At 44.0% G+C, this 26,435-nt stretch overlaps 1 protein-coding gene across 1 annotated transcript in view; it reads right to left on the minus strand.

Annotated features, from left to right (window-relative positions):
- Positions 1-26,435, minus strand: part of dnah9 (dynein, axonemal, heavy chain 9) — a 127,189-nt gene that overhangs the window by 15,998 nt on the left and 84,756 nt on the right. Inside the window, exons 63-69 of the mRNA XM_042306070.1 lie at positions 24,961-25,101; positions 23,319-23,489; positions 23,002-23,124; positions 19,479-19,672; positions 17,426-17,574; positions 8,012-8,139; positions 2,945-3,172 (exon numbers count right to left, since the gene is read on the minus strand). Of these exons, the coding sequence (XP_042162004.1) occupies positions 2,945-3,172; positions 8,012-8,139; positions 17,426-17,574; positions 19,479-19,672; positions 23,002-23,124; positions 23,319-23,489; positions 24,961-25,101 (1,134 nt within the window). The remainder of the gene's footprint in view (positions 1-2,944; positions 3,173-8,011; positions 8,140-17,425; positions 17,575-19,478; positions 19,673-23,001; positions 23,125-23,318; positions 23,490-24,960; positions 25,102-26,435) is intronic.

Below are 26,435 nucleotides of genomic sequence, written 5' to 3' on the forward strand. Positions count from 1 at the left end.
TGTGGTGAAGGCCCTCTGGCTTTTCCCCTGTCGAGCCCAAGGGAGCTGACTCCTAGAACGTATGCAAACGCGCGCACACACAAACGAGCACACACACGCCACAAACACACACACGGAAAGTTAGTTAATATTCTGCACACAGTGCCTCTCTGGCTGCTCACAGCTGAGAGTGAAGCATTGCCTCCCTATCCATACACTGTTAGAGGACACACACACTTGATTACATTCTCTACCAGCAAAGAAGAAGCATAAACCAAGACCTGATAATACATCTATAATGACGTGTCTTCCAGCCCTTTGAGAACTGTGTAACTACATCAAAAAAATCCTAACCTTGTCATTCCAGAGGCCTTTAATGTCTCCTGTCCTCTGCTGGCCGTCACACACACAGCCAGGGGATGAGAATGGACACTAAAGCTTTTTGTATCTGCTGGTTGAAAAGGTCAGGAAGGAAGAAAGACACTGTCATCTCTCTGGCTTACTGTGGGTTACTAAGGGTTCTGGCTGTATAGAGACAAACCATTGATTAGCTTTCACCCTGTACAGTACATGATTGGAATATTGTCCCTCCCTGCTCTCTACAGTACCTTAGGGGACCTGTGTGTGTGTGTGTGTGTGTGTGTGTGTGTGTGTGTGTGTTAGCTACCACACAAACATGCACTATCAGAGAGATAGGCATCAGCACTTTAAAATGGCATGTTGGGTGGAAGCTAAGCATTGCATTATTGGTATGGAGGCAGAACCCCAGCAGGTTATGGTAGGTTACAGATGGAGAAGCATTGATAACTTGTTGATAAGACGCTACATTTCTGGCTAACAGCTGTTTTACTGTAGATAGAAGTGCACTGATGAGGTAGAGGTGGAATTCTAATGAGCATAAATGCATGTGCATGAAGGCATACGCACACATAATTATGTCATACTGTATTTCGATCACAGAAAGATGGCTTGTCGATAAACATCCGAACATCCCTTCCAAATCTGCCTCCTCTCCATAGAGAGCCATGTTTCTAGTGCAGTGGATGACTCTGTCCTCCACAGGTCAGAGTCGACTCTAAGGTCACTGACAGAGGTAACACTGTTACAGACCTATATCCACCCTGCCCTGCCTATCTAAGGTCTTCGAAAGCCAAGTCAACAAGCAGGTCACTGACCATCTCGAATCCCACCGTACCTTCTCCGCTGTGCTATCTGGTTTCCGAGCCGGTCACGGGTGCACCTCAGCCACGCTCAAGGTACTAAACGATATCATAACCGCCATCGATAAAAGACAGTACTGTGCAGCCGTCTTCATCGACCTTGCCAAGGCTTTCGACTCTGTCAATCACCATATTCTTATCGGCAGACTCAGTAACCACGGTTTTTCTGATGACTGCCTTACCTGGTTCACCAACTACTTTGCAGACAGAGTTCAGTGTGTCAAATCGGAGGGCATGCTGTCCGGTCCTCTGGCAGTCTCTATGGGGGTGCCACAGGGTTCAATTCTCGGGCCGACTCTTTTCTCTGTATATATCAATGATGTTGCTCTTGCTGCGGGCGATTCCCTGATCCACCTCTACGCAGACGACACCATTCTGTATACTTCCGGCCCGTCCTTGGACACTGTGCTATCTAACCTCCAAACGAGCTTCAATGCCATACAACACTCCTTTCGTGGCCTCCAACTGCTCTTAAATGCTAGTAAAACCAAATGCATGCTTTTCAACCGTTCGCTGCCTGCACCCGCACGCCCGACTAGCATCACCACCCTGGATGGTTCCGACCTAGAATATGTGGACATCTATAAGTACCTAGGTGTCTGGCTAGACTGTAAACTCTCCTTCCAGACTCATATCAAACATCTCCAAACTAAAATAAAATCTAGAGTCAGCTTTCTATTCCGCAACAAAGCCTCCTTCACTCACGCCGCCAAACTTAACCCAGTAAAACCGACTATCCTACCGATCCTCGACTTCGGCGATGTCATCTACAAAATAGCTTCCAATACTCTACTCAGCAAACTGGATGCAGTTTATCACAGTGCCATCCGCTTTGTTACTAAAGCACCTTATACCACCCACCACTGCGACCTGTATGCTCTAGTCGGCTGGCCCTCGCTACATATTCGTCGCCAGACCCACTGGCTCCAGGTCATCTACAAGTCCATGCTAGGTAAAGCTCCGCCTTATCTCAGTTCACTGGTCACGATGGCAACACCCACCCGTAGCACGCGCTCCAGCAGGTGTATCTCACTGATCATCCCTAAAGCCAACACCTCATTTGGCTGCCTTTCATTCCAGTTCTCTGCTGCCTGTGACTGGAACGAATTGCAAAAATCGCTGAAGTTGGAGACTTTTATCTCCCTCACCAACTTCAAACATCTGCGATCTGAGCAGCTAACCGATCGCTGCAGCTATACATAGTCTATCGGTAAATAGCCCACCCAATTTTACCTACCTCATCCCCATACTCTTTATATTTATTTACTTTTCTGCTCTTTTGCACACCAATATCTCTACCTATACATGACCATCTGATCATTTATCACTCCAGTGTTAATCTGCCAAATTGTAATTATTCACCTACCTCCTCATGCCTTTTGCACACAATGTATATAGACTCTCTTTTTTTCCTACTGTGTTATTGACTTGTTAATTGTTTACTCCATGTGTAACTCTGTGTTGTCTGTTCACACTGCTATGCTTTATCTTGGCCAGGTCGCAGTTGCAAATGAGAACTTGTTCTCATCTAGCCAACCTGGTTAAATAAAGGTGAAATAAAAAATAAAAAAACTCAATCTGTTAGCTGCTAATGCACACCAAATAGGCAACTTGATGACAACACCACAGAGAAACTGGCACGTAAACATGGGACGTCTGGACTGCTTCTTGTACGGGCAAATGAAAATGAAGAGAGGGAGAGAGAGAAAGAGAAATCATACATTGTATGCCTATTTGTGTGTTACCTGGTTGAAGTTGTCCAGGGCCTTGTGCAGGTTGGCGTTTATGCCAGTGGGTGGTTCATTGGTGATTTTGATGGAGTTCTCCAGGATGCCCTGTGGTATGATGTGGCCCTCTGGGGTCCCTGAAGGCTCAGCACTGATGAAGACTCTGAAGTCCTGGTGACTGTTCTCTCCATGCTGCTCCAGATGCTTCTCTAGAGAACCCAGCCACCTCGCCACCAGGTGAATGTTCTATAGGGAGAAATATTACAGTAATATCAATAAATACAGGCAGCATGCCTGAAGCAAGTCCACATTTACCTACACAACACGTTTTGTTGCAGGTGTGACTGTGCATTTTTAGCTTTTTCTCTTCCCCTCAGAATGTACATTTCCACCCTGTATAGGGATAACATTGCGATAGCACTACATAAACTTGTCTGAGATCAATTTTCCATTCCGTGTGTCCTAACTCCTAACCCTGAGAGAGGAAGTCCTCATGGTGATGAGGAGTTAGCCAAGCCCCTCACATCACATCACCGCCCAGAGCGCTGCCCGCCCGCGTGTTACCCAAATCTAATTACACCACTAATAACTGCAGTCATTAATTCATAAGCCGCTTTGCCTTCTCCTCATCTCCTACGGCACTCTAAATTTAATCATCCCTCTGATTGTTCAAGTTAACCCTCTTTCCAAATGACAGGAGATCCTCTGGAGCAACATCACCTCAAATTTTAGATGACAAAATAAATAAATAAAAGCGAAAGAGAACGATAAGACGTTTCCTTGTGTGTTTAGTGAGGAGAATACATAGCCCGAAGCTGAGGGGGTAATATTGAGATAGATCCAAGTTAGGAGCCTATAAACTTACAGCATATTGAACGAGACACAAATTAAAACTTTAAATTGAAGTGCTTTTTCATTGCCTTGAAGAACAAGCTCTCCTGTTGGCGTCTAACTAACGAGTGTGTAATAAAGAGCCTAAACAGACAGACAGACAGACTGAGGCCTCCCTTAGAGCCTGTCACCTTAATGAAACCACCCAGGCTCAGAGAGAGGGAGAGAGAGGAGAAAGAAAAATACCTTCGAGATATTTTCTTTGTTCTCTGTTAAGTACCTCCAACCCTCCAGTTCTTATAATGATGTTGTCACCATCGCTGACTAATTTTGTTTTTTGCTATGACATGATGTCAATAGTGAACATGGCCTGTGGCAACACCAAGGCCCACCCGGCTGTCTCTCCACGTCTTCATCTGCTCACACACTCAGTCCTCACTCTCTCCACGTCTTCCTCTGCTCACACACTGTCCTCACACTCTCCACGTCTTCCTCTGCTCACACACTCAGTCCTCACTCTCTCCACATCTTCCTCTGCTCACACATTCAGTCCTCACTCTCCCCACGTCTTCCTCTGCTCACACACCCAGTCCTCACTCTCTCCACGTCTTCCTCTGCTCACACACTCAGTCCTCACTCTCTCCACGTCTTCCTCTGCTCACACACTCAGTCCTCACTCTCTCCACGGCTTCCTCTGCTCACACACTCAGTCATCAAGGCCCTCTGCCCTAAGGGCATCTCCACAGCTGGCCTCTGACTATGTCTTTATAACAATGTCTCTGTAGCAGAGACTTGGGCAGAATGACAGAATAGGCATTAAGGATATCCAAACAGACTGTAGAGTTTGAGAATATAGCTATTCTGCAGAAGAAACATCCACACTATATTCAGCACCGGAATAGTTTTGTAGATGAAAAAAATATTAGTATTATTATGTTAATTTATATAGCGCTTTTCAAAGAATCTCAAAGCGCTTCAAAGCACACACAAAAAAGACAAGTACTCCGTAGTAGATTGCTAGCTAGCTAGTCCTTCACTACTAACAAAATTGAGCATCCACTTGGATGTTGCTACGGCAGTCATGTGGCGCCAGAAAGCACACCACATTTCAATAATAATTAAAGAGCAGCCTTGTAACTTTGTCCTCACTACGATCCTCATCGCTGCCCACCTCTTGCTTTCGGCTTGTCTCCATCCTCAACCTCCGGACACTGGCTGGCATTCAAATCAAAACAGCTAGCAAGCTAACGTTAGCTAGTTTACCAAACAAACAAATTACTTGCCAACTTCAGTCTTGACTTTGTAGAGGATTTCATTAATTATATTAATTAGCTATATTATTTTTTACTTCTTAAAAAGATTTGTAGATAAAGAAAAATCTATTAATTACAAAAAATATTTCATAATTTACAGGAGCTTTCTGCTTAGGCTGCTGCTAGGGCGCCAAGGCAAATATGATATAACAATAATGAAAGACTAAGAAGAAGTATGGCTGAATGAAATGAGGATTTAAAATGGCATGTAGCCTATGGCAATAGGATCCTTACAGTGACGACTCTGATTAATTCAACTCTCGTTCACATCATTCTCTCACTGAAAACGCACAAGAAGAAAAAGTGGTTTGCATTCAACTTTACAACACTACCCAAATACCCAAGCTATCATGCTCCTTACAGAGTGAAGTGAAGAAAGATGAAAAAGAGGGAGAGAAACTAACTTTTTCTCGAAAGCGTCTCGCCCTATTTCCTTTCCATCTATTTTGCTAGACTGTGAGCGTCCCTGTGCCTTTAGGAGTAAGTGCCTGGAGGACCTGGGTATTTTAGGTCCACTCAATAGAATCCCACTGCTGGGGATATGGGCTCTTCAGCTCAAATATATTCCTAGGTCTGGGGGATATAGCCTATTCAGCTCCAATCTGCCAGATTGATTGCCTTTTCTCTTTTCTCCCTCTCTCTCTAGGTAGGTTTCTGCATCTCTCAAAGTGTCTTTGGGTGGTCCTGGTTGGGCTGTGAAGAGTAAGGATAGGACAGGGCCCGGTGTGCAGCGGTATAGGGATAATGCTCCCGTCAGAAACATAGGAGAGAGAGGAGAACAGGGGCCAGAGTAATTTACCTGCAGTGAAGGAGAACCTGCCATTAACCCAGCTTTGCAGCCTGCTACTGATCTGATGCTGGGATGGAGGGACCAGTGGGAGATGAGAGGGAGGTAAAAGGTGTGTGTTTGTGTTTGTTGTGGGATCAAGGCCTGGATACGAGAGTGGGATGGGATGACTGAGGTTAGAAAGATGGGAGGAATGAGAGGCAGAAGAGGAGACATTTTGGAAAATGTGAGGCAGGGTGTGAAAAGAGCAGGAGACAGTGGCAGAGGATGAGAAGAGGGATTGAAATAGAAAAGAGACAGACCTCCCTCCATTCTTTCTCCCTCCTTCTATGAGGGTGAGACAGACCTCCCTCCATTCTTTCTCCCTCCTTCTATGAGGGTGAGACAGACCTCCCTCCATTCTTTCTCCCTCCTTCTATGAGGGTGAGACAGACCTCCCTCCATTCTTTCTCCCTCCTTCTATTCTTCCATTCTTTCTCCCTCCTTCTATGAGGGTGAGACAGACCTCCCTCCATTCTTTCTCCCTCCTTCTATGAGGGTGGTACAGACAGACAGACAGACAGACAGACAGACAGACAGACAGACAGACAGACAGACAGACAGACAGACAGACAGACAGACAGACAGACAGACAGACAGACAGACAGACAGACAGACAGACAGACAGACAGACAGACAGACAGACAGACAGACAGACAGACAGACAGACAGACAGACAGACAGACAGACAGACAGACAGACAGACAGACAGACAGACAGACAGACAGACAGACAGACAGACAGACAGACAGACAGACAGACAGACAGACAGACAGACAGACAGACAGACAGACAGACAGACAGACAGACAGACAGACAGACAGACAGACAGACAGACAGACAGACAGACAGACAGACAGACAGACAGACAGACAGACAGACAGACAGACAGACAGACAGACAGACAGACAGACAGACAGACAGACAGACAGACAGACAGACAGACAGACAGACAGACAGACAGACAGACAGACAGACAGACAGACAGACAGACAGACAGACAGACAGACAGACAGACAGACAGACAGACAGACAGACAGACAGACAGACAGACAGACAGACAGACAGACAGACAGACAGACAGACAGACAGACAGACAGACAGACAGACAGACAGACAGACAGACAGACAGACAGACAGACAGACAGACAGACAGACAGACAGACAGACAGACAGACAGACAGACAGACAGACAGACAGACAGACAGACAGACAGACAGACAGACAGACAGACAGACAGACAGACAGACAGACGATGATAGAGTGAGTGGGCGGTGAGGTTGGTTGCCACGGGGACAAGGCTTTTTTAAGTTGTATCGATCAGGAGTCTTATGCAAAGGTAATTCAATCGCTGCTTGTCTCTGTGATGCTGGCTGTGTGTGTGGCTGGGAGAGAGAGAGACACAGAGACAGAAGGAGAGATGGATTGAAAAAGAGATGCTGCTTGTTTCTGTGATGACTGGGTGAGAGAGAGCTGAAGAAAGAGAGGAGAAAGAAAGGGATAGCAAGAAATTCTCTGCTTTACCAGCACTGTGAATAAAGGAGACCCCCCCCTCACACACACACACACACACACACACACACACACACACACTCTCTCTCCAAGAGTTGTCTCTGTGCCCTGTGCCGGCGTTCATATCTGTCGATACTCCCCATTAGGATTCAACAAACGAGCTGGCTTAAAATGCAAACGCTGACTGGCCTTGCCCTCCAGATATGAGAACACACACTGAGGAACCAGATACTGTACTGAATAATACCGGGCCTCTCTCTCTCTCCAGGAAATTATACTATTTCATATGCAGTTGAACCACAAAGGAGAGCAAAAAGCCAACACTATGTGCAAAGCACAATGGATTAGAGAAACAATATGACCTTAAACACGGGAAAGAATAGATTTTTTTAATTACACAAAAGTAAAATGACATTTCATGACATGGCCTGTTCTGGAATCCCAGCCGTATATTAGCTCAGTGTTGTCTTAGCAACGGCTGGTTTAGGCAGTCGGCTATGTGTGTGTGAGTGTGTGTGTGTGTGCATGTATGCGTGCGCCTGTGTGTACCTCTGAGTGTGTGTGTGTGTGTGTGTCTGCAAGTAAATGTGTGTATCTGAATACCTGCAGTATAACCCAGTGTCCCTCATTAGCTGCCAGATCCAGAGCGTGTTCAGCCACCACCTCCTGTCCCTGGCCCAGAGACACATTGTGGAAGTTACCGCTGTCAAACGTATAGCCCAGCTTCCTGCCTGAAAGAAAGATCACACAGTAATGATTCATATAATCCACAGCAGTTTTGGGAAAATTGAAATGATCGACAGTTTAATAATAAAGTAGTAATCTCTTTTTTATAAAGTGCGATTCATTTATACACTGAGTGCACAGAATGTTAGGAACACCTGCTCTGACCAGGTGAATCCAGTTGATGTCACTTGTTAAATCCACTTCAAATCAGTGCAGATGAAGGGGAGGAGACAGGTTAAAGATGGATTTTTAAACCTTGACAAAATTGAGACATGGATTGTGTATGTGTGCCATTCAGAGGCTGAATGGGCAAGGCAAAATATTTAAGTGCATTTTAATAGGGTATGGTAGTAGGTGCCAGGCGCACCGGTTTGAGTGTGTCAAGAACTGCAACGCTGTTGGGTTTTTCATGAATGGTCCACCACTCAAAGTACATCCAGCCAACTTGACAACTGTTGGAAGCATTTGAGTCAACATGGGCCAGAATCCCTGTGTAACGCTTTTGACCCATTGTACTGTCCATGCCCGGACAAATTGAGTCTGTTCTGAGGGCAAATATTCAATATTAGGAAGGTGTTCTTAATATTTTGTGAACTCAGTGTAGATTCACTATCGCCTAAGAAAAATTGGCCATCTGAAATTTTGCGAAGACCCACATTATTTTCCTAAAGTAAAGTGTATAGATTCAAGGTTCTTCATTCTGTGTGATCTGTGTTGCCTTTGGCCCTCTCTTCACACTCTACACCAGGCCTATCTGATTGGTTAGCTGCTTTAGCTTTGATGTGATTGGTCACGCATACAGGGAGGGCTTGGATAATTAGTCATACACATGCATGCAAACACGTGTGCAAACACACACACGCGTGCGCACAGAAGGGTGTGGACATCAATTATATGTGTGTGTGTGTGTGTGTGTGTGTGTGTGTGTGTGCATTTGAACGAGTGTGTCTGACCAATTATCTGAGCTTCAGTGGGAGAATGATCTCATATCACATGATGAGAGGATAGCTGATTTCACGCCAGACCATAAAAAAGACTTGGAGACTATTCACTCAAACATCAAACTAGGTTACTGTGTTTCCAAGGTACGGAGAAACAAATTTACAAAACATGTTATCTACAATCCAGTACGTTTAGGGTCGGGTTTTCGAGACTAGCAATATTGGATCACACCGGGACGTGTGAAATGTGAGGCTTTGGTTTTTACTGACCTGGTACCTGACCCTAAACGTACTGGTGTGATAACAAATTAACTTTTTACCCAGCATGCTCTACTGCATGCTCTACTGCAGGTAGATTGTTTTGGAATTGTTTATTATCTGTGTTTATTCATGTACAGTGCATTCGAAAAATGTTCAGACCTTTTTTTTTTGGGGGGGTGGTTCTTTCTTTCACCCCTTTTCGCGATAGCCAATTGGTAGTTAGAGTCTTGTCCCATCGCTGCAACTCCCGTACAGACTCGCGAGAGGAAAAGGTCAAGAGCCATGCGTCCTCCAAAACATGACCCTGCCAAGCTGCTTCTTGACACACTGCTCGCTTAATCCGGAAGCCAGCCACACCAATGTGCCGGGGGAAACACGTCCAACTGGCGACCGTGTCAGTGTGCATGCGCCCGTCCCACCGCAGAAGTCACTAGAACGTGATGGAACAAGGAAATCCTGGCCAGCCAAACCCTCCCCTAACACAGACAACACAATTGCGCTCCGCCTCATGGGTCTCCCGGTCGAGGCACGGGATCGAACCCGGATCTGTATTGACGCCTATAGGTTTGTGAGGCAGTGCCTTAGAGGCAGTGTCTTAGGCCCCGTTATGTTACAGCCTTATTCTAAAATGGCTTAAATCGTTTTTTCCCCCTCATCAATCCACACGAATATCCCATAATGACAAATCAAGAACAGTTTTGAACAGTTTTGCAAATTAAAAAAAAAAGTAAAAACTGAAATGGCACATCTACATAAGTATTCAGACCCTTTACTCAGTACTTTGTTGAAGCACCTTTGGCAGCGATTACAGCCTTGAGTCTTCTTGGTTATAGCCCTACAAGCTTGGCACACCTGTATTTGAGGAGTTTCTCACATTCTTCTCTGCAGATCTTCTCAAGCTCTATCAGGTTGAATGGGGAGCGTCTCTGCAAGCTATTTTCAGGTCTCTCCAGAGATGTTTGATTGGGTTCAAGTCCGGGCTCTGGCTGGGCCACTCAAGGACATTCAGATACTTGTCCCTAAGCCACTCCTGCATTGTCTTGGCTGTGTGCTTAAGGTCATTGTCCTGTTGGAAGTTGAAGCTTTGCCCCAGTCTGAGGTCCTGAGCGCTCTGGAACAGGTTTTCATCAAGGATCTCTCTGTACTTTGCTCTGTTCATCTTTCCTTCGATCCTGAGTAGTCTCCCAGGCCCTGCCTTTGAAAAACATCCCCACAGCATGATGCTGCCACCACCATGCTTCACCGTAGGGATGGTGCCAGGTTTCCTCTAGACGTGACGCTTGGTATTCAGGCCAAAGAGTTGGTTTCATCAGAACAGATAATCTTGTTTCTCATGGTCTGAAAGTCCTCTAGGTGCCTCTTGGCAAAATCTAAAATCCAAAATGACTGAGTAGTGGCTTCCGGCCGGCCACTCTACCATAAAGGCCTGATTGGTGGAGTGTTGCAGAGATGGGAGAACCTTCCAGAAGGACAACCATCTCCACAGAGGATCGCTGGAGCTCTTTCAGAGTGACCATCGGGTTTTTGGTCACCTCCCTAACCAAGGCCCTTCCTTCCCATTTGCTCAGTTTGGCCAGGTGGCCAGCTCTAGGAGTCTTGGTGGTTCCAAACTTCTTCCATTTAAGAATGATTGAGGACACTGTGTTCTTGGGGACCTTCAATGCTGCACAATCTTTTTTGATACCCTTGCCCAGATCTGTGCCTCTTCACAATCCGGTCTCAGAGGTCTACGGACAATTCCTTCGACCTCATGGCATGGTTTTTGCTCTGACATGCACTGTCAACTGTGGGACCTTCATATAGACACGTGTGTGCCTTTCCGAATCATGTCCAATCAATCGAATTTACCACAGGTTCCCACAAGTCCTAGAAACAACACAAGGATGATCAATGGAAACTGGATGCACCTGAGCTCAATTGAGACTCATAGCAAAGGGTCTGAATATGTAAATAAGGTATTTCTGTATTTTTAAAAGTATTTGTTTTGCCAAAATTTCTAAAAACCTGTTTCCACTTTGTCATTTAATCCATTTTAGAATAAGGCTGTAGCGTAGAAAATGTGGAAAAGTTAAGGGGACTGAAAACTTTCCTAATGCACTGTAAATGGAGTGTTTAATTGATTCATCTTATGCTGGAAAAGATAAATACATTTTCAAAACTAATCCAATCAGTTAGTTAGATTTTTCGCACCCGTTACTGAAATGTTTGTTCCACTTGAAATTGCTTACTTATTTATTTGTATTTATTTTATTTCACCTTTATTTAACCAGGTATGCTAGTTGAGAACAAGTACTCATTTACAACTGCGACCTGGCCAAGATAAAAGCATAGCAGTGTGAACAGACAACAACACAGAGTTACACATGGAGTAAACAATAAACAAGTCAATAACACAGTAGAAAAAAGAAAGAAAGAGTTTATATACATTGTGTGCAAAAGGCATGAGGAGGTAGGCGAATAATTACAATTTTGCAGATTAACACTGGAGTGATAAATGATCAGATGGTCATGTGCAGGTAGAGATACTGGTGTGCAAAAGAGCAGAAAAGTAAATAAATAAAAACAGTATGGGGATGAGGTAGGTAAATTGGGTGGGCTATTTACTGATGGACTATGTAGAGCTGCGGCGATCGGTTAGCTGCTCAGATAGCAGATGTTTAAAGTCGGTGAGGGAGATAAGTCTCCAACTTCAGCGATTTTTGCAATTCATTCCAGTCAGGCAGCAGAGAACTGGAAGGAAAGGCGGCCAAATTAGGTGTTGGCTTTAGGGATGATCAGTGAGATACACCTGCTGGAGCGCGTGCTACGGGTGGGTGTTGCCATCGTGACCAGTGAACTGAGATAAGGCGGCGCTTTACCTAGCATGGACTTGTAGATGACTTGGAGCCAGTGGGTCTGGCAACGAATATGTAGCGAGGGCCAGCCGACTAGAGCATACAGGTCGCAGTGGTGGGTGGTATAAGGTGCTTTAGTAACAAAACGGATGGCACTGTGATAAACTGCATCCAGTTTGCTGAGTAGATTATTGGAAGCTATTTTGTAGATGACATTGCCAAAGTCGAGGATCGGTAGGATAGTCAGTTTTACTCGGGTAAGTTTGGCAGCGTGAGTGAAGGAGGCTTTGTTGCGGAATAGAAAGCCGACTCTAGATTTGATTTTAGATTGGAGATGTTTGATATGAGTCTGGAAGGAGAGTTTACAGTCTAGCCAGACACCTAGGTACTTATAGATGTCCACATATTCTAGGTCCAAACCATCCAGGGTGGTGATGCTAGTCAGGCTGCATGGCCAGCCGTGCAGGCAGCGAACGGTTGAAAAGCATACATTTGGTTTTACTAGCATTTAAGAGCAGTTGGAGGCCACTGAAGGAGTATTGTATGGCATTGAAGCTCGTTTGGACGTTATATAGCACAGTGTCCAAGGAAGGGCCAGAAGTATACAGAATGGTGTTGTCTGCATAGAGGTGAAACAGGGAATCGCCCGTAGCAAGAGCAACATCATTGATATATACAGAGAAAAGAGTCGGCCCGAGAATTGAACCCTGTGGCACCCTCATAGAGACAGCCAGAGGACCGGACAACATGCCCTCCGATTTGACACACTGAACTCTGTCTGCAAAGTAGTTGGTGATCCAGGCAAGGCAGTCATTAGAAAAACCGATGCTACTGAGTCTGCCGATAAGAATATGGTGATTGACAGAGTCGAAAGCCTTGTCCAGGTCGATGAAGACGGCTGCACAAGTACTGTCTTTTATCGATGGCAGTTATGATATCGTTTAGTACCTTGAGTGTGGCTGAGGTTCACCCGTGACCGGCTCGGAAACCAGATTGCACAGCGGAGAAGGTACGGTGGGATTCGAGATGGTCAGTGATCTGTTTGTTGACTTGGCTTTCGAAGACCTTAGATAGGCAGGGCAGGATGGATATAGGTCTGTAACAGTTTGGGTCCAGGGCGTCTCCCCCTTTGAAGAGGGGGATGACCGCGGCAGCTTTCCAATCCTTGTAGATCTCAGACGATATGAAAGAGAGTTTGAACAGGCTGGTAATAGGGGTTGCGACAATGGCAGCGGATAGTTTCAGAAATAGAGGGTCCAGATTGTCAAGCCCAGCTGATTTGTATGGGTCCAGGTTTTGCAGCTCTTTCAGAACATCTGTTATCTGGATTTGGGTAAAGGAGAAGCTGGGGAGGCTTGGGCGAGTAGCTGGGGAAGGGAGTTGGAGTAGCCAGGAGGAAGGCATGGCCAGCCGTTGAGAAATGCTTGTTGAAGTTTGATAATCATGGATTTATCGGTGGTGACCGTGTTACCTAGCCTCAGTGCAGTGGGCAGCTGGGAGGAGGTGCTCTTGTTCTCCATGGACTTTACAGTGTCCCAGAACTTTTGGGGGTTAGAGCTACAGGATGCAAATTTCTGTTTGAAAAAGCTGGCCTTTTCTTTCCTGACTGACTGCGTGTATTGGTTCCTGACTTCCCTGAACAGTTGCATATCGCGGGGACTATTCGATGCTATTGCAGTCCGCCAACAGGATGTTTTTGTGCTGGTCGAGGGCAGTCAGGTCTGGAGTGAATCAAGGGCTATAGCTGTTCTTAGTTCTGCATTTTTGAACGGAGCATGCTGATCTAAGATGGTGAGGAAGTTACTTTTAAAGAATGACCAGGCATCCTCAACTGACGGGATGAGGTCAATATCCTTCCAGGATACCCGGGCCAGGTCGATTAGAAAGGTCTGGTCGCAGAAGTGTTTTAGGGAGCGTTTGACAGTGATGAGGGGTGGTCGTTTGACTGCGGACCCGTAGCGGATACAGGCAATGAGGCAGTGATCGCTGAGATCCTGGTTGAAGACAGAGGAGGTGTATTTGGAAGGCCAGTTGGTCAGGATAACGTCTATGAGGGTGCCCTTGTTTACAGATTTAGGGTTATACCTGGTGGGTTCCTTGATGATTTGTGTGAGATTGAGGGCATCTAGCTTAGATTTTAGGACTGCCGGGGTGTTAAGCATATCCCAGTTTAGGTCACCTAACAGAACAAACTCTGAAGCTTGATGGGGGGTGATCAATTCACAAATGGTGTCCAGAGCATAGCTGGGAGCTGAGGGGGGTCGGCAGCAGGCGGCAACAGTGAGAGACTTATTTCTGGAGAGAGTCATTTTTAAAATTAGTAGTTCGAACTGTTTGGGTATGGACCTGAAAATATGACATTACTTTGCAGGCTATCTCTGCAGTAGACTGCAACTCCTCCCCCTTGGCAGTTCTATCTTGATGGAAAATGTTATAGTTGGGTATGGAAATCTCAGAATTTTTGGTGGCCTTCCTAAGCCAGGATTCAGACACAGCAAGACACTTAGCAGTCTCCCCACACTGTTCCTAACCCTGGCAGTCATTATGAAAAATTCCAACTGTTGGATATCTTAACTCTGGCTAGATTCCAATAGGAATTACACATCACTTTGCAAGCCAACATAATGTGACTTGCAGGTAGGGTTGCAAAATTCCAGTAAATTTCCCAATGTTTTCCAGATATCCCGTTTGGACGATTCCTGGAAATCGTTCAACCAGGATATATATTTTGGGAAAGTTACTTGCAGGCCTGATGTGGCCTGTAAACCACGAGTTTCTGGCCACTGTATTAGGGTAAAGCTAAGCCTCATAATATGGCCTTAATGAGAAATGTAATGTCATAAAGAGTTAAATTCTAATGTTAATATTCACCTAGGAACTCACTTGGTGAAAGCCACAGGACTGAAAATGAACGAATTCCACAACCATGTCTCTTATACTAACAAATACAGTCATGGTTGGTAACTCTACAATTCACTCGAAAAGGTAAGGTACAGTGGAAAATTATATTGGAGACGTGGCTTAGTAAATTTCAAGCTGATACAACTTAAATCTGGACCCCCTACATGTTTGAGTCGTTGTAACGAGAGCCTAAGTCCCACATTCCAGGGCAGGATTTACAGTTCTGTTCGTGGCGGCGTCGCCCTCTTACAAGCTATCACAAGACAAATAAACTCCTCTCCCTCTTCTCCTTTTACAATGTGAGTGGCCCTGAGGGGGGTCAGAAGGCAGAAAACAGTCGCCTTCAGCAAGTCAGCAGACCACCTTGTGATCTGCATGTGTTACTGGGTAAACAGCCATTCAGGCTTTAGAGTGCCAAGAGATGTGTATTGCAAGGGAGGAGATTAACTTTCACTCTTTGTGACAAAGGGAAAATGGTGCAAGGACATTTAAACACGTTTCCTTAACAATGTATTAAACTGAAAAACTCATACATGTTGATATAACTTGAAGCATAATGTGAGAATTTTCTTCTGATTCTTCTATGTCATTAAAATGGGTATAACAGGTATTCTTCTGAACCAAAGAACGGATGCATTTTACCAATATCCTGTTTGGTACCTACAGGCTACGTACTTCATCCTAGAGATTGTTAAACTGTTTTGTGCAGTAGAAACATGCTGTGGACACTTATGAAGAAATCTCTGGTTTGTCCATAAGAATAGAGATGCTGAATATTTTTAAATTGTTTACCTTTATTTAACCAGGCAAGTCAGTTAAGAACAAATTCTTATTTTCAATAACGGCCTAGGAACAGTGGGTTAACTGCCTGTTCAGGGGCAGAACGACAGATTTGTACCTTGTCGGCTCAGGGGTTTGAACTTGCAACCGTTCCGGTTCCAACGCTCTAACCACTAGGCCACCCTGCCGCCCCAATATCTAGAATCAACGGGGTGGTCTCGTGATGCCATGTCAGGTCATCAGAGCCCTATGAGTATCCCTATGCATTACAGGATTTGCAAACAGATGAGGAGATCAAGTTTCTTCAAGGGGCGGCCACACCATGAGTGATCCCATCTCCTTGGAAACCAAACTCCGATCAACTTCTCCCATCATACTTAGACGGAAGCAATCATCCCAGAGGGGATCCTGCAAACGCACTGTTTGCCTTGGAGACTAACTGACTGTGTTTGCAATCCATCCCGACTGGACCAAAGGAAGAATTCACTGTATGGAAGTTCTCTAATATAATGTACTTTCCTGGACTGAGAACTGAGAGAGATCTCGCTCCTTTGGCTGTGAGCTATTTTCAGTCCACTGGCCTCATCAACTACTGTTGCAAGAGACTTGGCCAACCATCAAATCCCATTTTCATCCCATTATAACAGAATCCCAACTGAGAGGCAACAACGACATAAAAGTCATTTGCCCTGTTACATTATCTATATAAAGTGGCGTTGTGTGTGAAACTTAGTGGAAGTCACTGAGTAATTGCAAGACGGCAGGTCTAATTTACAAGCCCATGTTCAATGCTGTCCAGGCATTGTCCACATCGGAGGCTAACTGGTAGCCTAGCCCATTGTCTATTCGTGGTTGGAGACGCTCTCTATAATTTCACAGTTGTGAAAGCCTATGTCAATGACGTAGCCCAATCACTTTTTCTCTTTCAATTAATAAGACCATATCATCCTCAAAAGTCTTGTGAATGTACTATTGTACTTGCCTGAGTTGAATACGGAAATTCATTTATACGGACGGACCTGTGACTCTCACCTCAATAACTGAATTGAATCCCATTATACCCTGCCTTGTTATTGTATTTTCTTAGCTACCTCATGTTCCAACTTATTTGGTCTAGTAAATAAAACATTGAATGAACTATTTGTGGCATAAACTTATTTCGCGAGTGATCGGATTCTTGAGGTTCCAGAGCTCGACGATAGTAAAATGATATTGTTGATAGTATTAACACTATAACGGTTAATGATTCATTTGGAGAGAATAACCAAATTAAATCAATCAAATCACTGAATTATTCCAGTAATTAATCAGTAAATGATCTTAAATATGAATTAGCCCAAAGTCACAGCAGACTACAAAAACATTTTAAATAACTGTACTCAGATATATTTCTGAAACTGCACTGTCGGTTAGGGGCCCGTAAGTAAGCGTTTCACTGTAAGGTGTATGGAACTTGTTGTATTCGGCGCATGTGACGAATACAATTTTGATTTGATATTAAGTGCAACGAGTTTCCTCAACATTTTTGAGTAATGACAGCATATTGGTGTTAACAGTGTAGGGGACCCCATTACCATGTTTCTCCACGTCCTTCAGTGGGTCTACTCCAGGAGAGAGGATGAAGAACATGGGTGTGGCGGGACCAGACTCTTCAAAGGACACAGCAAAGTCAAGCGACCTGCCAACCACATACTGACTCCCCAGCTTCTCCTCCACAAAATCTCTGTGTGGGGAGACATGATGATATATGTTCAATACAAAACAGTACCAGTCGAAGGTTTGGACACACCTACTCATTCAAGGGCTTTTCTTTATTTAAAAAATTATATATTTTCTACATTGTAGAATAATAGTGAAGACATCAAAACTATGAAATAACACATGGAATCATGTAGTAACCAAAAAAAAAAATCAAAATATATTTTAGATTCTTCAAAGTAACCACTCGTTGCCTTGATGACAGCTTTGCACACTCTTGGCATTCTCTCAACCAGCTTCACCTGGAATGCTTTTCCAACAGTCTTGAAGGAGTTACCACATATGCTGAGCACTTTTTGGCTTGTTTTCCTTCACTCTGCGGTCCAACTCATCCCAAACCATCTCAATTGGGTTGAGGTCGGGTGATTGTGGAGGCCAGGTCATCTGATGTAGCATTCCATCACTCTCCTTCGTGGTTAAATATCCCTTATACAGACTGGAGGTGCTATCCCTTATACAGCCTAAGCGCGAACCAGATGGGATGGCATATCGCTGCAGAATGCTGTGGTAGCCATGCTGGTTAAGTGTGCCTTGAATTCTAAATAAATCACATACAGTGTCACCAGCAAAGCACCCCCACACCTCCTCCACCATGCTTCACGGAGGAGCCACACATGCCGAGATGATCTGTTCATCTACTTTGCATCTCACAAAGACAAAGGTTGGAACCAAAAATGTCCACTTTGGACTAATCAGACTAAAGAACAGATTTCCACCGGATTAATGTCCATTGCTTGTGTTTCTTGGCCCAAGCAAGTCTTCTTTTTATTGGTTTCCTTTAGTAGTATTTTCTTTACAGCAATTCAACCAGTCGATGTTGAGATATGTCTATTACGTTCTGAATTCTGTGAGGCATTTATTAGATTATTAGATGCAATTTCTGAGGCTGGTAACTATAACTAACTTATCCTCTGCAGCAGAGGTAACCCTGGGTCTTTCTTTCCTGTGGCAGTCCTCATGAGAGCCAGTTTAATCATTGCGCTTGATGGTTTTTCCGACTGCACTTGAAGAAACGTTCAAAGTTCTTGAAATTGTCCGCATTGACTGACCTTCATGTCTTAAAGTAATGATGGACTGTCATTTGTCTTTGCTTATTTGAGCTGTTCTTGCCATAATATAGACTTGGTCCTTTACCAAATAGGGCTATCGTCTGTATACCACCCCTACCTTGTCACAACACAACTGACTGGCTCAAATGCATTAAGAAGCACACCTGTTAATTGAAATGCATTCCAGGTGACTACCTCATGAAGCTGGTTGAGAGAATGCAAAGAGTGTGCAAAGCTGTCATCAAAGCAAAGGGTGGCTACTTTGAAGAATCTCAAATATATTTTGATTTCTTTAACACTTTTTTGGATACTGTATGTGTCCATATGTGTTATTTCATAGTTTTGATGTCTTCACTATTATTCTACAATGTAGTAAATAGTAAAAATAAGGAAAAACCCTTGAATGAGTAGGTGTGTCTAAACGCTTAACTGGTACTGTACATGTAACTGCCCAAATAAAGGAAACACTTGAGCAAATGTTTCCTTTATTTTTGTAGTTATCTGTACAAAATACACATTCGGAATGCAGAGCACTGCTCATGGCTTATGGTGGTTAGTTTAAAAGCTGAAAATGCACTCATACAAACATAGTATTTATTACTTTTCTATTAAATAACTATTACATACTGTAGCTGTGGGCAATGGCCACTGGGTTAAATGTTAGCTCACTGGGTTGAATGTTAGCTGTTTACATTATATTATGTTTGTTCATTGGTGGGACAGGGAAATTCAAAAGATATCCTCACGAAAAAAACAGAACCACAGTTGTACTGTATATCCTCTAACAGTAGGTCAGAGGGTAAGGTATTTGACCTTTCACCTCACAGCGTAGGTCATGCGGTCAGGCCTCATGGCCCTCATCATACACAGTCTCTGCAGGGAACTCTTATTCTTCCACTCCTGAGGAAACTTCTCCCTCTCAGGACACTCCGACTCCACAAACTTCTTCCAACGCTTGGCCGAACCCTCCATGTCCCGGTCCAGGTTACGGAACTCGTCCATGGAACACAGAGACTGGGATGGGGGGGATGAATGTACAAGAGGAAAGCGGACGCAGAAAAATATGCATGAAACATTTGCCAGAAACTACAACTCTGGTGAATATAGATGAATTCATAGATATACAGTCCCTCATCCAAAGTAACCATGTATTGAAAACTGGAATGCATTTTCTTGTTCTCATAAAATAAAATAAGATTATATTTGTCACATGCAGCGAATACAACAGGTGTAGACATTACAGTGAAATGCTTACTTACAAGCTCTTCCCCAATGATACAGAGTTAACTAATAAAGAATTTATAAAAACACATGAGAAATAAAACACACAGGAATAAAGCTATATTCAAGGAGTACCATAACAATATCAATGTGCAGGGATACGTGGTAATTGAGGTAGATACTGTATGTACATATAGGCAGGGGTTAATGTGGTAATTGAGGTAGATACTGTATGTATATATAGGCAGGGGTTAATGTGGTAATTGAGGTAGATACTGTATGTACATATAGGCAGGGGTTAATGTGGTAATTGAGGTAGATACTGTATGTACATATAGGCAGGGGTTAATGTGGTAATTGAGGTAGATACTGTATGTACATATAGGCAGGGGTTAATGTGGTAATTGAGGTAGATACTGTATGTACATATAGGCAGGGGTTAATGTGGTAATTGAGGTAGATACTGTATGTACATATAGGCAGGGGTAAATGTGGTAATTGAGGTAGATACTGTATGTACATATACAGGGGTAATGTGGTAATTGAGGTAGATACTGTATGTACATATAGGCAGGGGTTAATGTGGTAATTGAGGTAGATACTGTATGTACATATAGGCAGGGGTTAATGTGGTAATTGAGGTAGATACTGTATGTACATATAGGCAGGGGTTAATGTGGTAATTGAGGTAGATACTGTAGTACATATAGGCAGGGGTTAATGTGGTAATTGAGGTAGATACTGTATGTACATATAGGCAGGGGTTAATGTGGTAATTGAGGTAGATACTGTATGTACATATAGGCAGGGGTTAATGTGGGCAAATGTGGTAATAGATACTGTATGTACATATAGGCAGGGGTTAATGTGGTAATTGAGGTAGATTCTGTATGTAAATATAGGCAGGGGTTAATGTGGTAATTGAGGTAGATACTGTATGTAAATATAGGCAGGGGTTAATGTGGTAATTGAGGTAGATACTGTATGTACATATAGGCAGGGGTTAATGTGGTAATTGAGGTAGATACTGTATGTACATATAGGCAGGGGTTAATGTGGTAATTGAGGTAGATACTGTATGTACATATAGGCAGGGGTTAATGTGGTAATTGAGGTAGATACTGTATGTACATATAGGCAGGGGTTAATGTGGTAATTGAGGTAGATACTGTATGTACATATAGGCAGGGGTAAATGTGGTAATTGAGGTAGATACTGTATGTACATATAGGCAGGGGTTAATGTGGTAATTGAGGTAGATACTGTATGTACATATAGGCAGGGGTTAATGTGGTAATTGAGGTAGATACTGTATGTAAATATAGGCAGGGGTTAATTCATATACACCATTTTTTCCCACCGTCTCTGAAACTTTTCTAAGGATGAACAAATGGTTATTTGCTCTTATTGTTTACCTCATATAAGTGCCACAAAGGAGAAAAGTTTGGGTTGGAAAAGTCTCATAATAAGACAGAGTGCTTATCTTCTCTTACGCCAATATGAATTGTATTTATTCAAACCATAGTGCTGAGTAGACATTAGGCTGTTTATAACAGCGGGTAGAAAAGGGGAATATGCTTCGGCAGCACAAACCTGGCACATACTCTCGACTTTTATCTGACAGCATTTGTTCTTATCTCAGCTTTGGATCACTGAAAAACAGTGGCCTCACAGAGTGCTCTGAATGTCACACACAGACACAGACACAGACACAGACACAGACACAGACACACACACAGACACACACACACAAACACCTGTCTTCTCAGTCTCTGTCAATCAAGTCAAGGTCCTATCGAAGAACATCACAACTCCTTCCCCGGAAATACCCACCACGGCCCTTAATGAGCTAAGATGAAGTCACTCCAACCCCTCCACTTAGTTAATTACCAGTATCTGGGTTGGCAGATTCTCAGGTCAGGAGAGAATACTACAGCCCCCTATGGCTTCCTCTCCATCCCATCCTTCTAATATCATCTAAGAGGGCCACGGCCACCAGGCACTATCACAGGATCTCATCCTCTCCAACTGATTATGTTCCTAACCGCGATAAGAACCAGAGTGACGGAATTAAATTAATCGTATCTAGACTGACATCTCTGTGGAATAGCAGGAGAGGAGAAGATGGTTTTGGAGTTTAGGATCATTAATAGTGGAGAGGGTCCGGGTTTAAATATTTATGAGTACGAAAGCCTGAGGTACACTGCCATTAGGGTTTAGCTTGTACATCAACTGATTTGATGGGAGGGGGAACTATGCTCTCTGGAGTACAGTAGCCAGACATCTGCTCTCAACGCTACTGTAAACCCTGAGCAAGTGGGGACGTCGTAGCCCCCCACCTTTCCGGAAAGATCTCTCTCCCTCTCTCTCACACTCCCCCTCTTACAATGGTGTTTGTGCACCACTGGTTGCCCTTTTCTTGTGGCAACAGGTCACAAATCTTGCCGCTGTGGTGGCACAATGTGGTATTTCACCTAATAGATATGTGAGAGTAGTGAACCCTTGAGAGGCAGCAACTTCTCAAATGAACATTTTTGTAAAAAGAATGGCATGCCTTTTTATTTCATACATGTTTTAGCGGTAATGCTCTTACCACCAAGAGTGGAGTTTCCCAACTCCGGTCCTCCAGTACCCCCAACAGTTCAAATTTTTGTTGGAGCCCTGGACAAACACACCGGATTCGATCGAGGGCTTGATGATTAGTTAACAATTTGAATCAAGTGTGCTTGTCCAGGGTACCAATACAAATTTGTACTGTTGGGGGTACTGGAGGACCAAGGTTGCTTTATTGTAGTGGAAGTAGACTTCACTGTACCCATTATGTTCTGTTATCTTCCACAGATGTACTGAGTTATGGAGTGGAAACAGACTAAGTGCTAAAATAACTACAGGGGAAAAGAGGAGTTCAGTCATATGTAAATGACAAGGATAGTCAGTGGATGGTTTGTTCTAAAGTATGTAGTAGGATGAATTTATCCCTAGACACTGATTTAAAGTAGTGTGTTGTCCCCTGATGGTGAAGGTTTGGCTTTTGTGGGGTAAACTGATCTTAGATCTGTGGTTAGACGCGTCTTCAACCTCAACTGTGAAGGTCTGACATCTTCGCTTCCTGTTTGCCTCACCTTGATACCGCCCCAGGAATGGTTGGACAGGAAGTCGACAGGAGACGTCACTCCTGGTTGGACGGGATACCTCAGCAGGAAATCTAACTCTGTAGGGTTGATCTCCTTATTCATCAAGAGGATCTGGGTTCACAATGACAAAATAACATGAATTCCTATATTGTTCTTTTTTAAAGACAGAAAAGGAGACCTCCGAAGTTTTAAAGGGCAGTGACCTAATATTCGTCACTGTGTAATGACATGTAAAAACATTTCTATTTGACCAAAAATGTACAATAAAGCTTATATTGAACTTTGAACTCGGACTTTCTGTGTACCTGGAAGACGAGCTGTGCGATGTATGTGAGTTTATCACACTCGAATAGGCCTCTGGTGGTATACTGGAACACTTGGACAGTGATGCTGTCTATCAGGTTAGACACTCTCTGTTTCAACACCTCGTCTGCCTGGGCCTTCAGTACCGCTTTCTGGAACACTACACTAAACGCCTGTAGCATAGAAACACAATGGATAGAACAGACTCAGTACTGCCTAGGATAACAGACACTATGGATAGAACATTCTGGAACGCCACAATGGACGTCTGGAGCATAAAAACACAATGGATAGCAGACACACTTCTAGAACCCAAATCATTTATTTCCTGAAACATATCCAAAGTACGAGCTGGCTGGCAATTGTTCAACTGACTGCATTTAAAATATATGGGTCTGCCCTGTGCGTTTTATCTACAGCAGAGACATTTCATCTTGTGAAAGGTCCAATGCAGCCGTTTTTATCTCAATATCAAATCATTTCTGGGTAACAATTAAGTACCTTACTGTGATTGTTTTCAATTAAAATTGTCAAAAAGAGGGGCTCCCGAGTTGTGCATTGGTCTAAGGCATCGCAGTGCTAGCTGTGCTACTAGAGATTCTGGGTTAGAGTCCAGGCCGCGACCGGGAGACTCATGGGGCAGCGCACAATTTGGCCCAGCGTTGTCCGGGTTAGGGGAGGGTTTGGCCGGCAGGGATGTCCTTGTCCTATCGCGCACTAGCGACTCCTGTGGTGGGCCGGGCGCAGTGCACGCTGACATGGCTGGCTTCCGGGTTAAGTGGCCATTGTGTCAAGAAGCAGTGCGCGGCTTGATTGGGTTGTGTTTCAGAGGACGCACAACTCTCGACCTTCGCCTCTCCCGAGTCCATACGGGAGTTGCAGTGATGAGACAAGACTGTAAATACCAATTGGATACCACGAAATTGGGGAGAAAACAGGGTAAAAGAAAGCTTCTTAGCAAAGAGCAATTTCTCAAGCAAGAATTTTGCTGGGAGTGGTTTGAGTGGGAGGGGAAAACTGAACATCTGCTGTTATTGGAAGAGAGGTTTGTAACTCTTTTTCTTTATTGGCGAACTAATTTTGATGTCACCAGGCAGGCCAAAACATCATCCCACCAAAACAGACTGAAATTTCAGGCGGTCTTTTCAAACAGCTCGTACACTAAAAGGGCATCATCATCATTTTCAAAATGCCACAGCATTATTCCAAACTCAATAGTGTGAAAATATATATCAAATATTGGAACATCACATTTTTGACTGCACTGGGCCTTTAAACTCTCTACAGTTGGCCCAGGGTGGCTAGCTACCTGCAGAGAGCAGTGTGATTGCAAACCATATCTCACCCCGTGACTCCTCAGTGCTTTGGAGGGTGACAATAGCAGGGACATTAGGTGAAGCATAAAAGCGTTAGGAAGCGACAAACACAAAGAGCAGAAAGCATAAAACACTGGAAACTAATGGAGGAAAAGGCAGAAAACAGAGAAACGTGGGTAAAGACGTAGCTCACTGGGGAGCTCTGAGGCCGGGAGAAACATGGTGGGTTATTAGAGAATGTACGGAGAGAAAGAGAGAATTCTGAACTGTGTGTGTGCTCACTAGGGAGTGTCAATAACAGGTCAGGTCAATAGAGAGGTGGGTGTACCTTGAGAGAGAACTGGTACATTGGGTGGATCTTATTGAGGTCGTTCATTATGAAGTACAATAAGGATGCTCGGGCTGCCGCAGGCCGATAGTGCTCCCGCGCCTCGTTGATTTTGGCCTCGGTCACCTTGGCTTCTTTAACCTGCAATACACACACAGCAAACACACATACACACACACACATGCGTAAATACACACACAAAGGCACGTAAAACACACATAGGATTCATTCACCAGCCAGGGAAATTATAGCAAATTATAACAGAGAGTACAATAACATCCTCTCCCACTGAACAAAGCAGCCATTCCAATTTAATGATCCAATTCAACATGCCTATAGAGAAGGTGAAAAATATGTTGCCACACATTCACTGAACATACTGCGCCAGTATTAACAAAGTAGTGGCACTTTGTAAAGGAATCCACTCTCACATCTCAGTCTCTAAGCAGTGTCCTTGAGCCTAATGAAGAGCTTTTCTAATGCTCACTTGCCAAGTTTCCCAATTTGTGACTGTGCCAACGCTTCGATCTACAGTAAGCGAGTACAGTCAGCAGTGAGCAGGAGGCTCTGTATCAGCATCTCAATATAATGTGTATTCAAAAACATCTGTAGGATAGTCTCTAGAGGTGGAGAGCTAGACGTGGAGATGACCCTTTCCTGCAGTCAAATTACCAAATCACGCTCTAGTGGCCTCATGGGTGGAATGTTATTCATATTTTTCAGAAGTCAGTGTTTTATTTATTTATCTGACATGGTGCAGGTTCTTATTTTTTTAAGCCTACAACCACGTGTGAGGTGTATACTTTTGTTTCAAAGTGGATTTGTTTAAGACTACCAAGAAACACTCTCTGTGACCCTGATTTAGCCCACTGCGGTAAAAGGTCCATAAAGTACCATTGCTAATAGCTTTCCAAAAAGGTGCAGAGCTACGACGTCCCCGCTTGCTTAGGGTTTACAGTAGCATTGAGAGCAGACGTCTGGCTTTGTTGTACCTTTGCATACTACAGGCGAAGTCGGACGTTTAAATACACTTGAGTTGGAGTCATTAAAACTCATTTTTCAACCACTCCACACAATTCCAATGGGTCAGAAGTTTACATACACTATGTTGACTGTGCCTTTAAACAGCTTGGAAAATTCCAGAAAATGATGGCATGGCTTTAGAAGCTTCTGATAGGCTAATTGGCATCATTTGAGTCAATTGGAGGTGTACCTGTGGATGTATTTCAAGGCCTACCTTCAGACTCAGTGCATCTTTGCTTGACATCATGGCAAAATCAAAAGAAATCAGCCAAGACCTCAGAAAAAAAGTGTGGTTCGTCCTTGGGAGCAATTTCCAAACACCCGAAGGTACCACGTTCATCTGTACAAACAATAGTATGCAAGTATAAACACCATGGGACCACGCAGTCGTCATACCGCTCAGGAAGGAGAGTTCTGTCTCCTAGAGATGAACGTACTTTGGTGCGAAAAGT

Source organism: Oncorhynchus tshawytscha, linkage group LG25 (genome assembly GCF_018296145.1).
Source record: "Oncorhynchus tshawytscha isolate Ot180627B linkage group LG25, Otsh_v2.0, whole genome shotgun sequence".
Classification (NCBI taxonomy): Eukaryota; Metazoa; Chordata; class Actinopteri; order Salmoniformes; family Salmonidae; genus Oncorhynchus; species Oncorhynchus tshawytscha.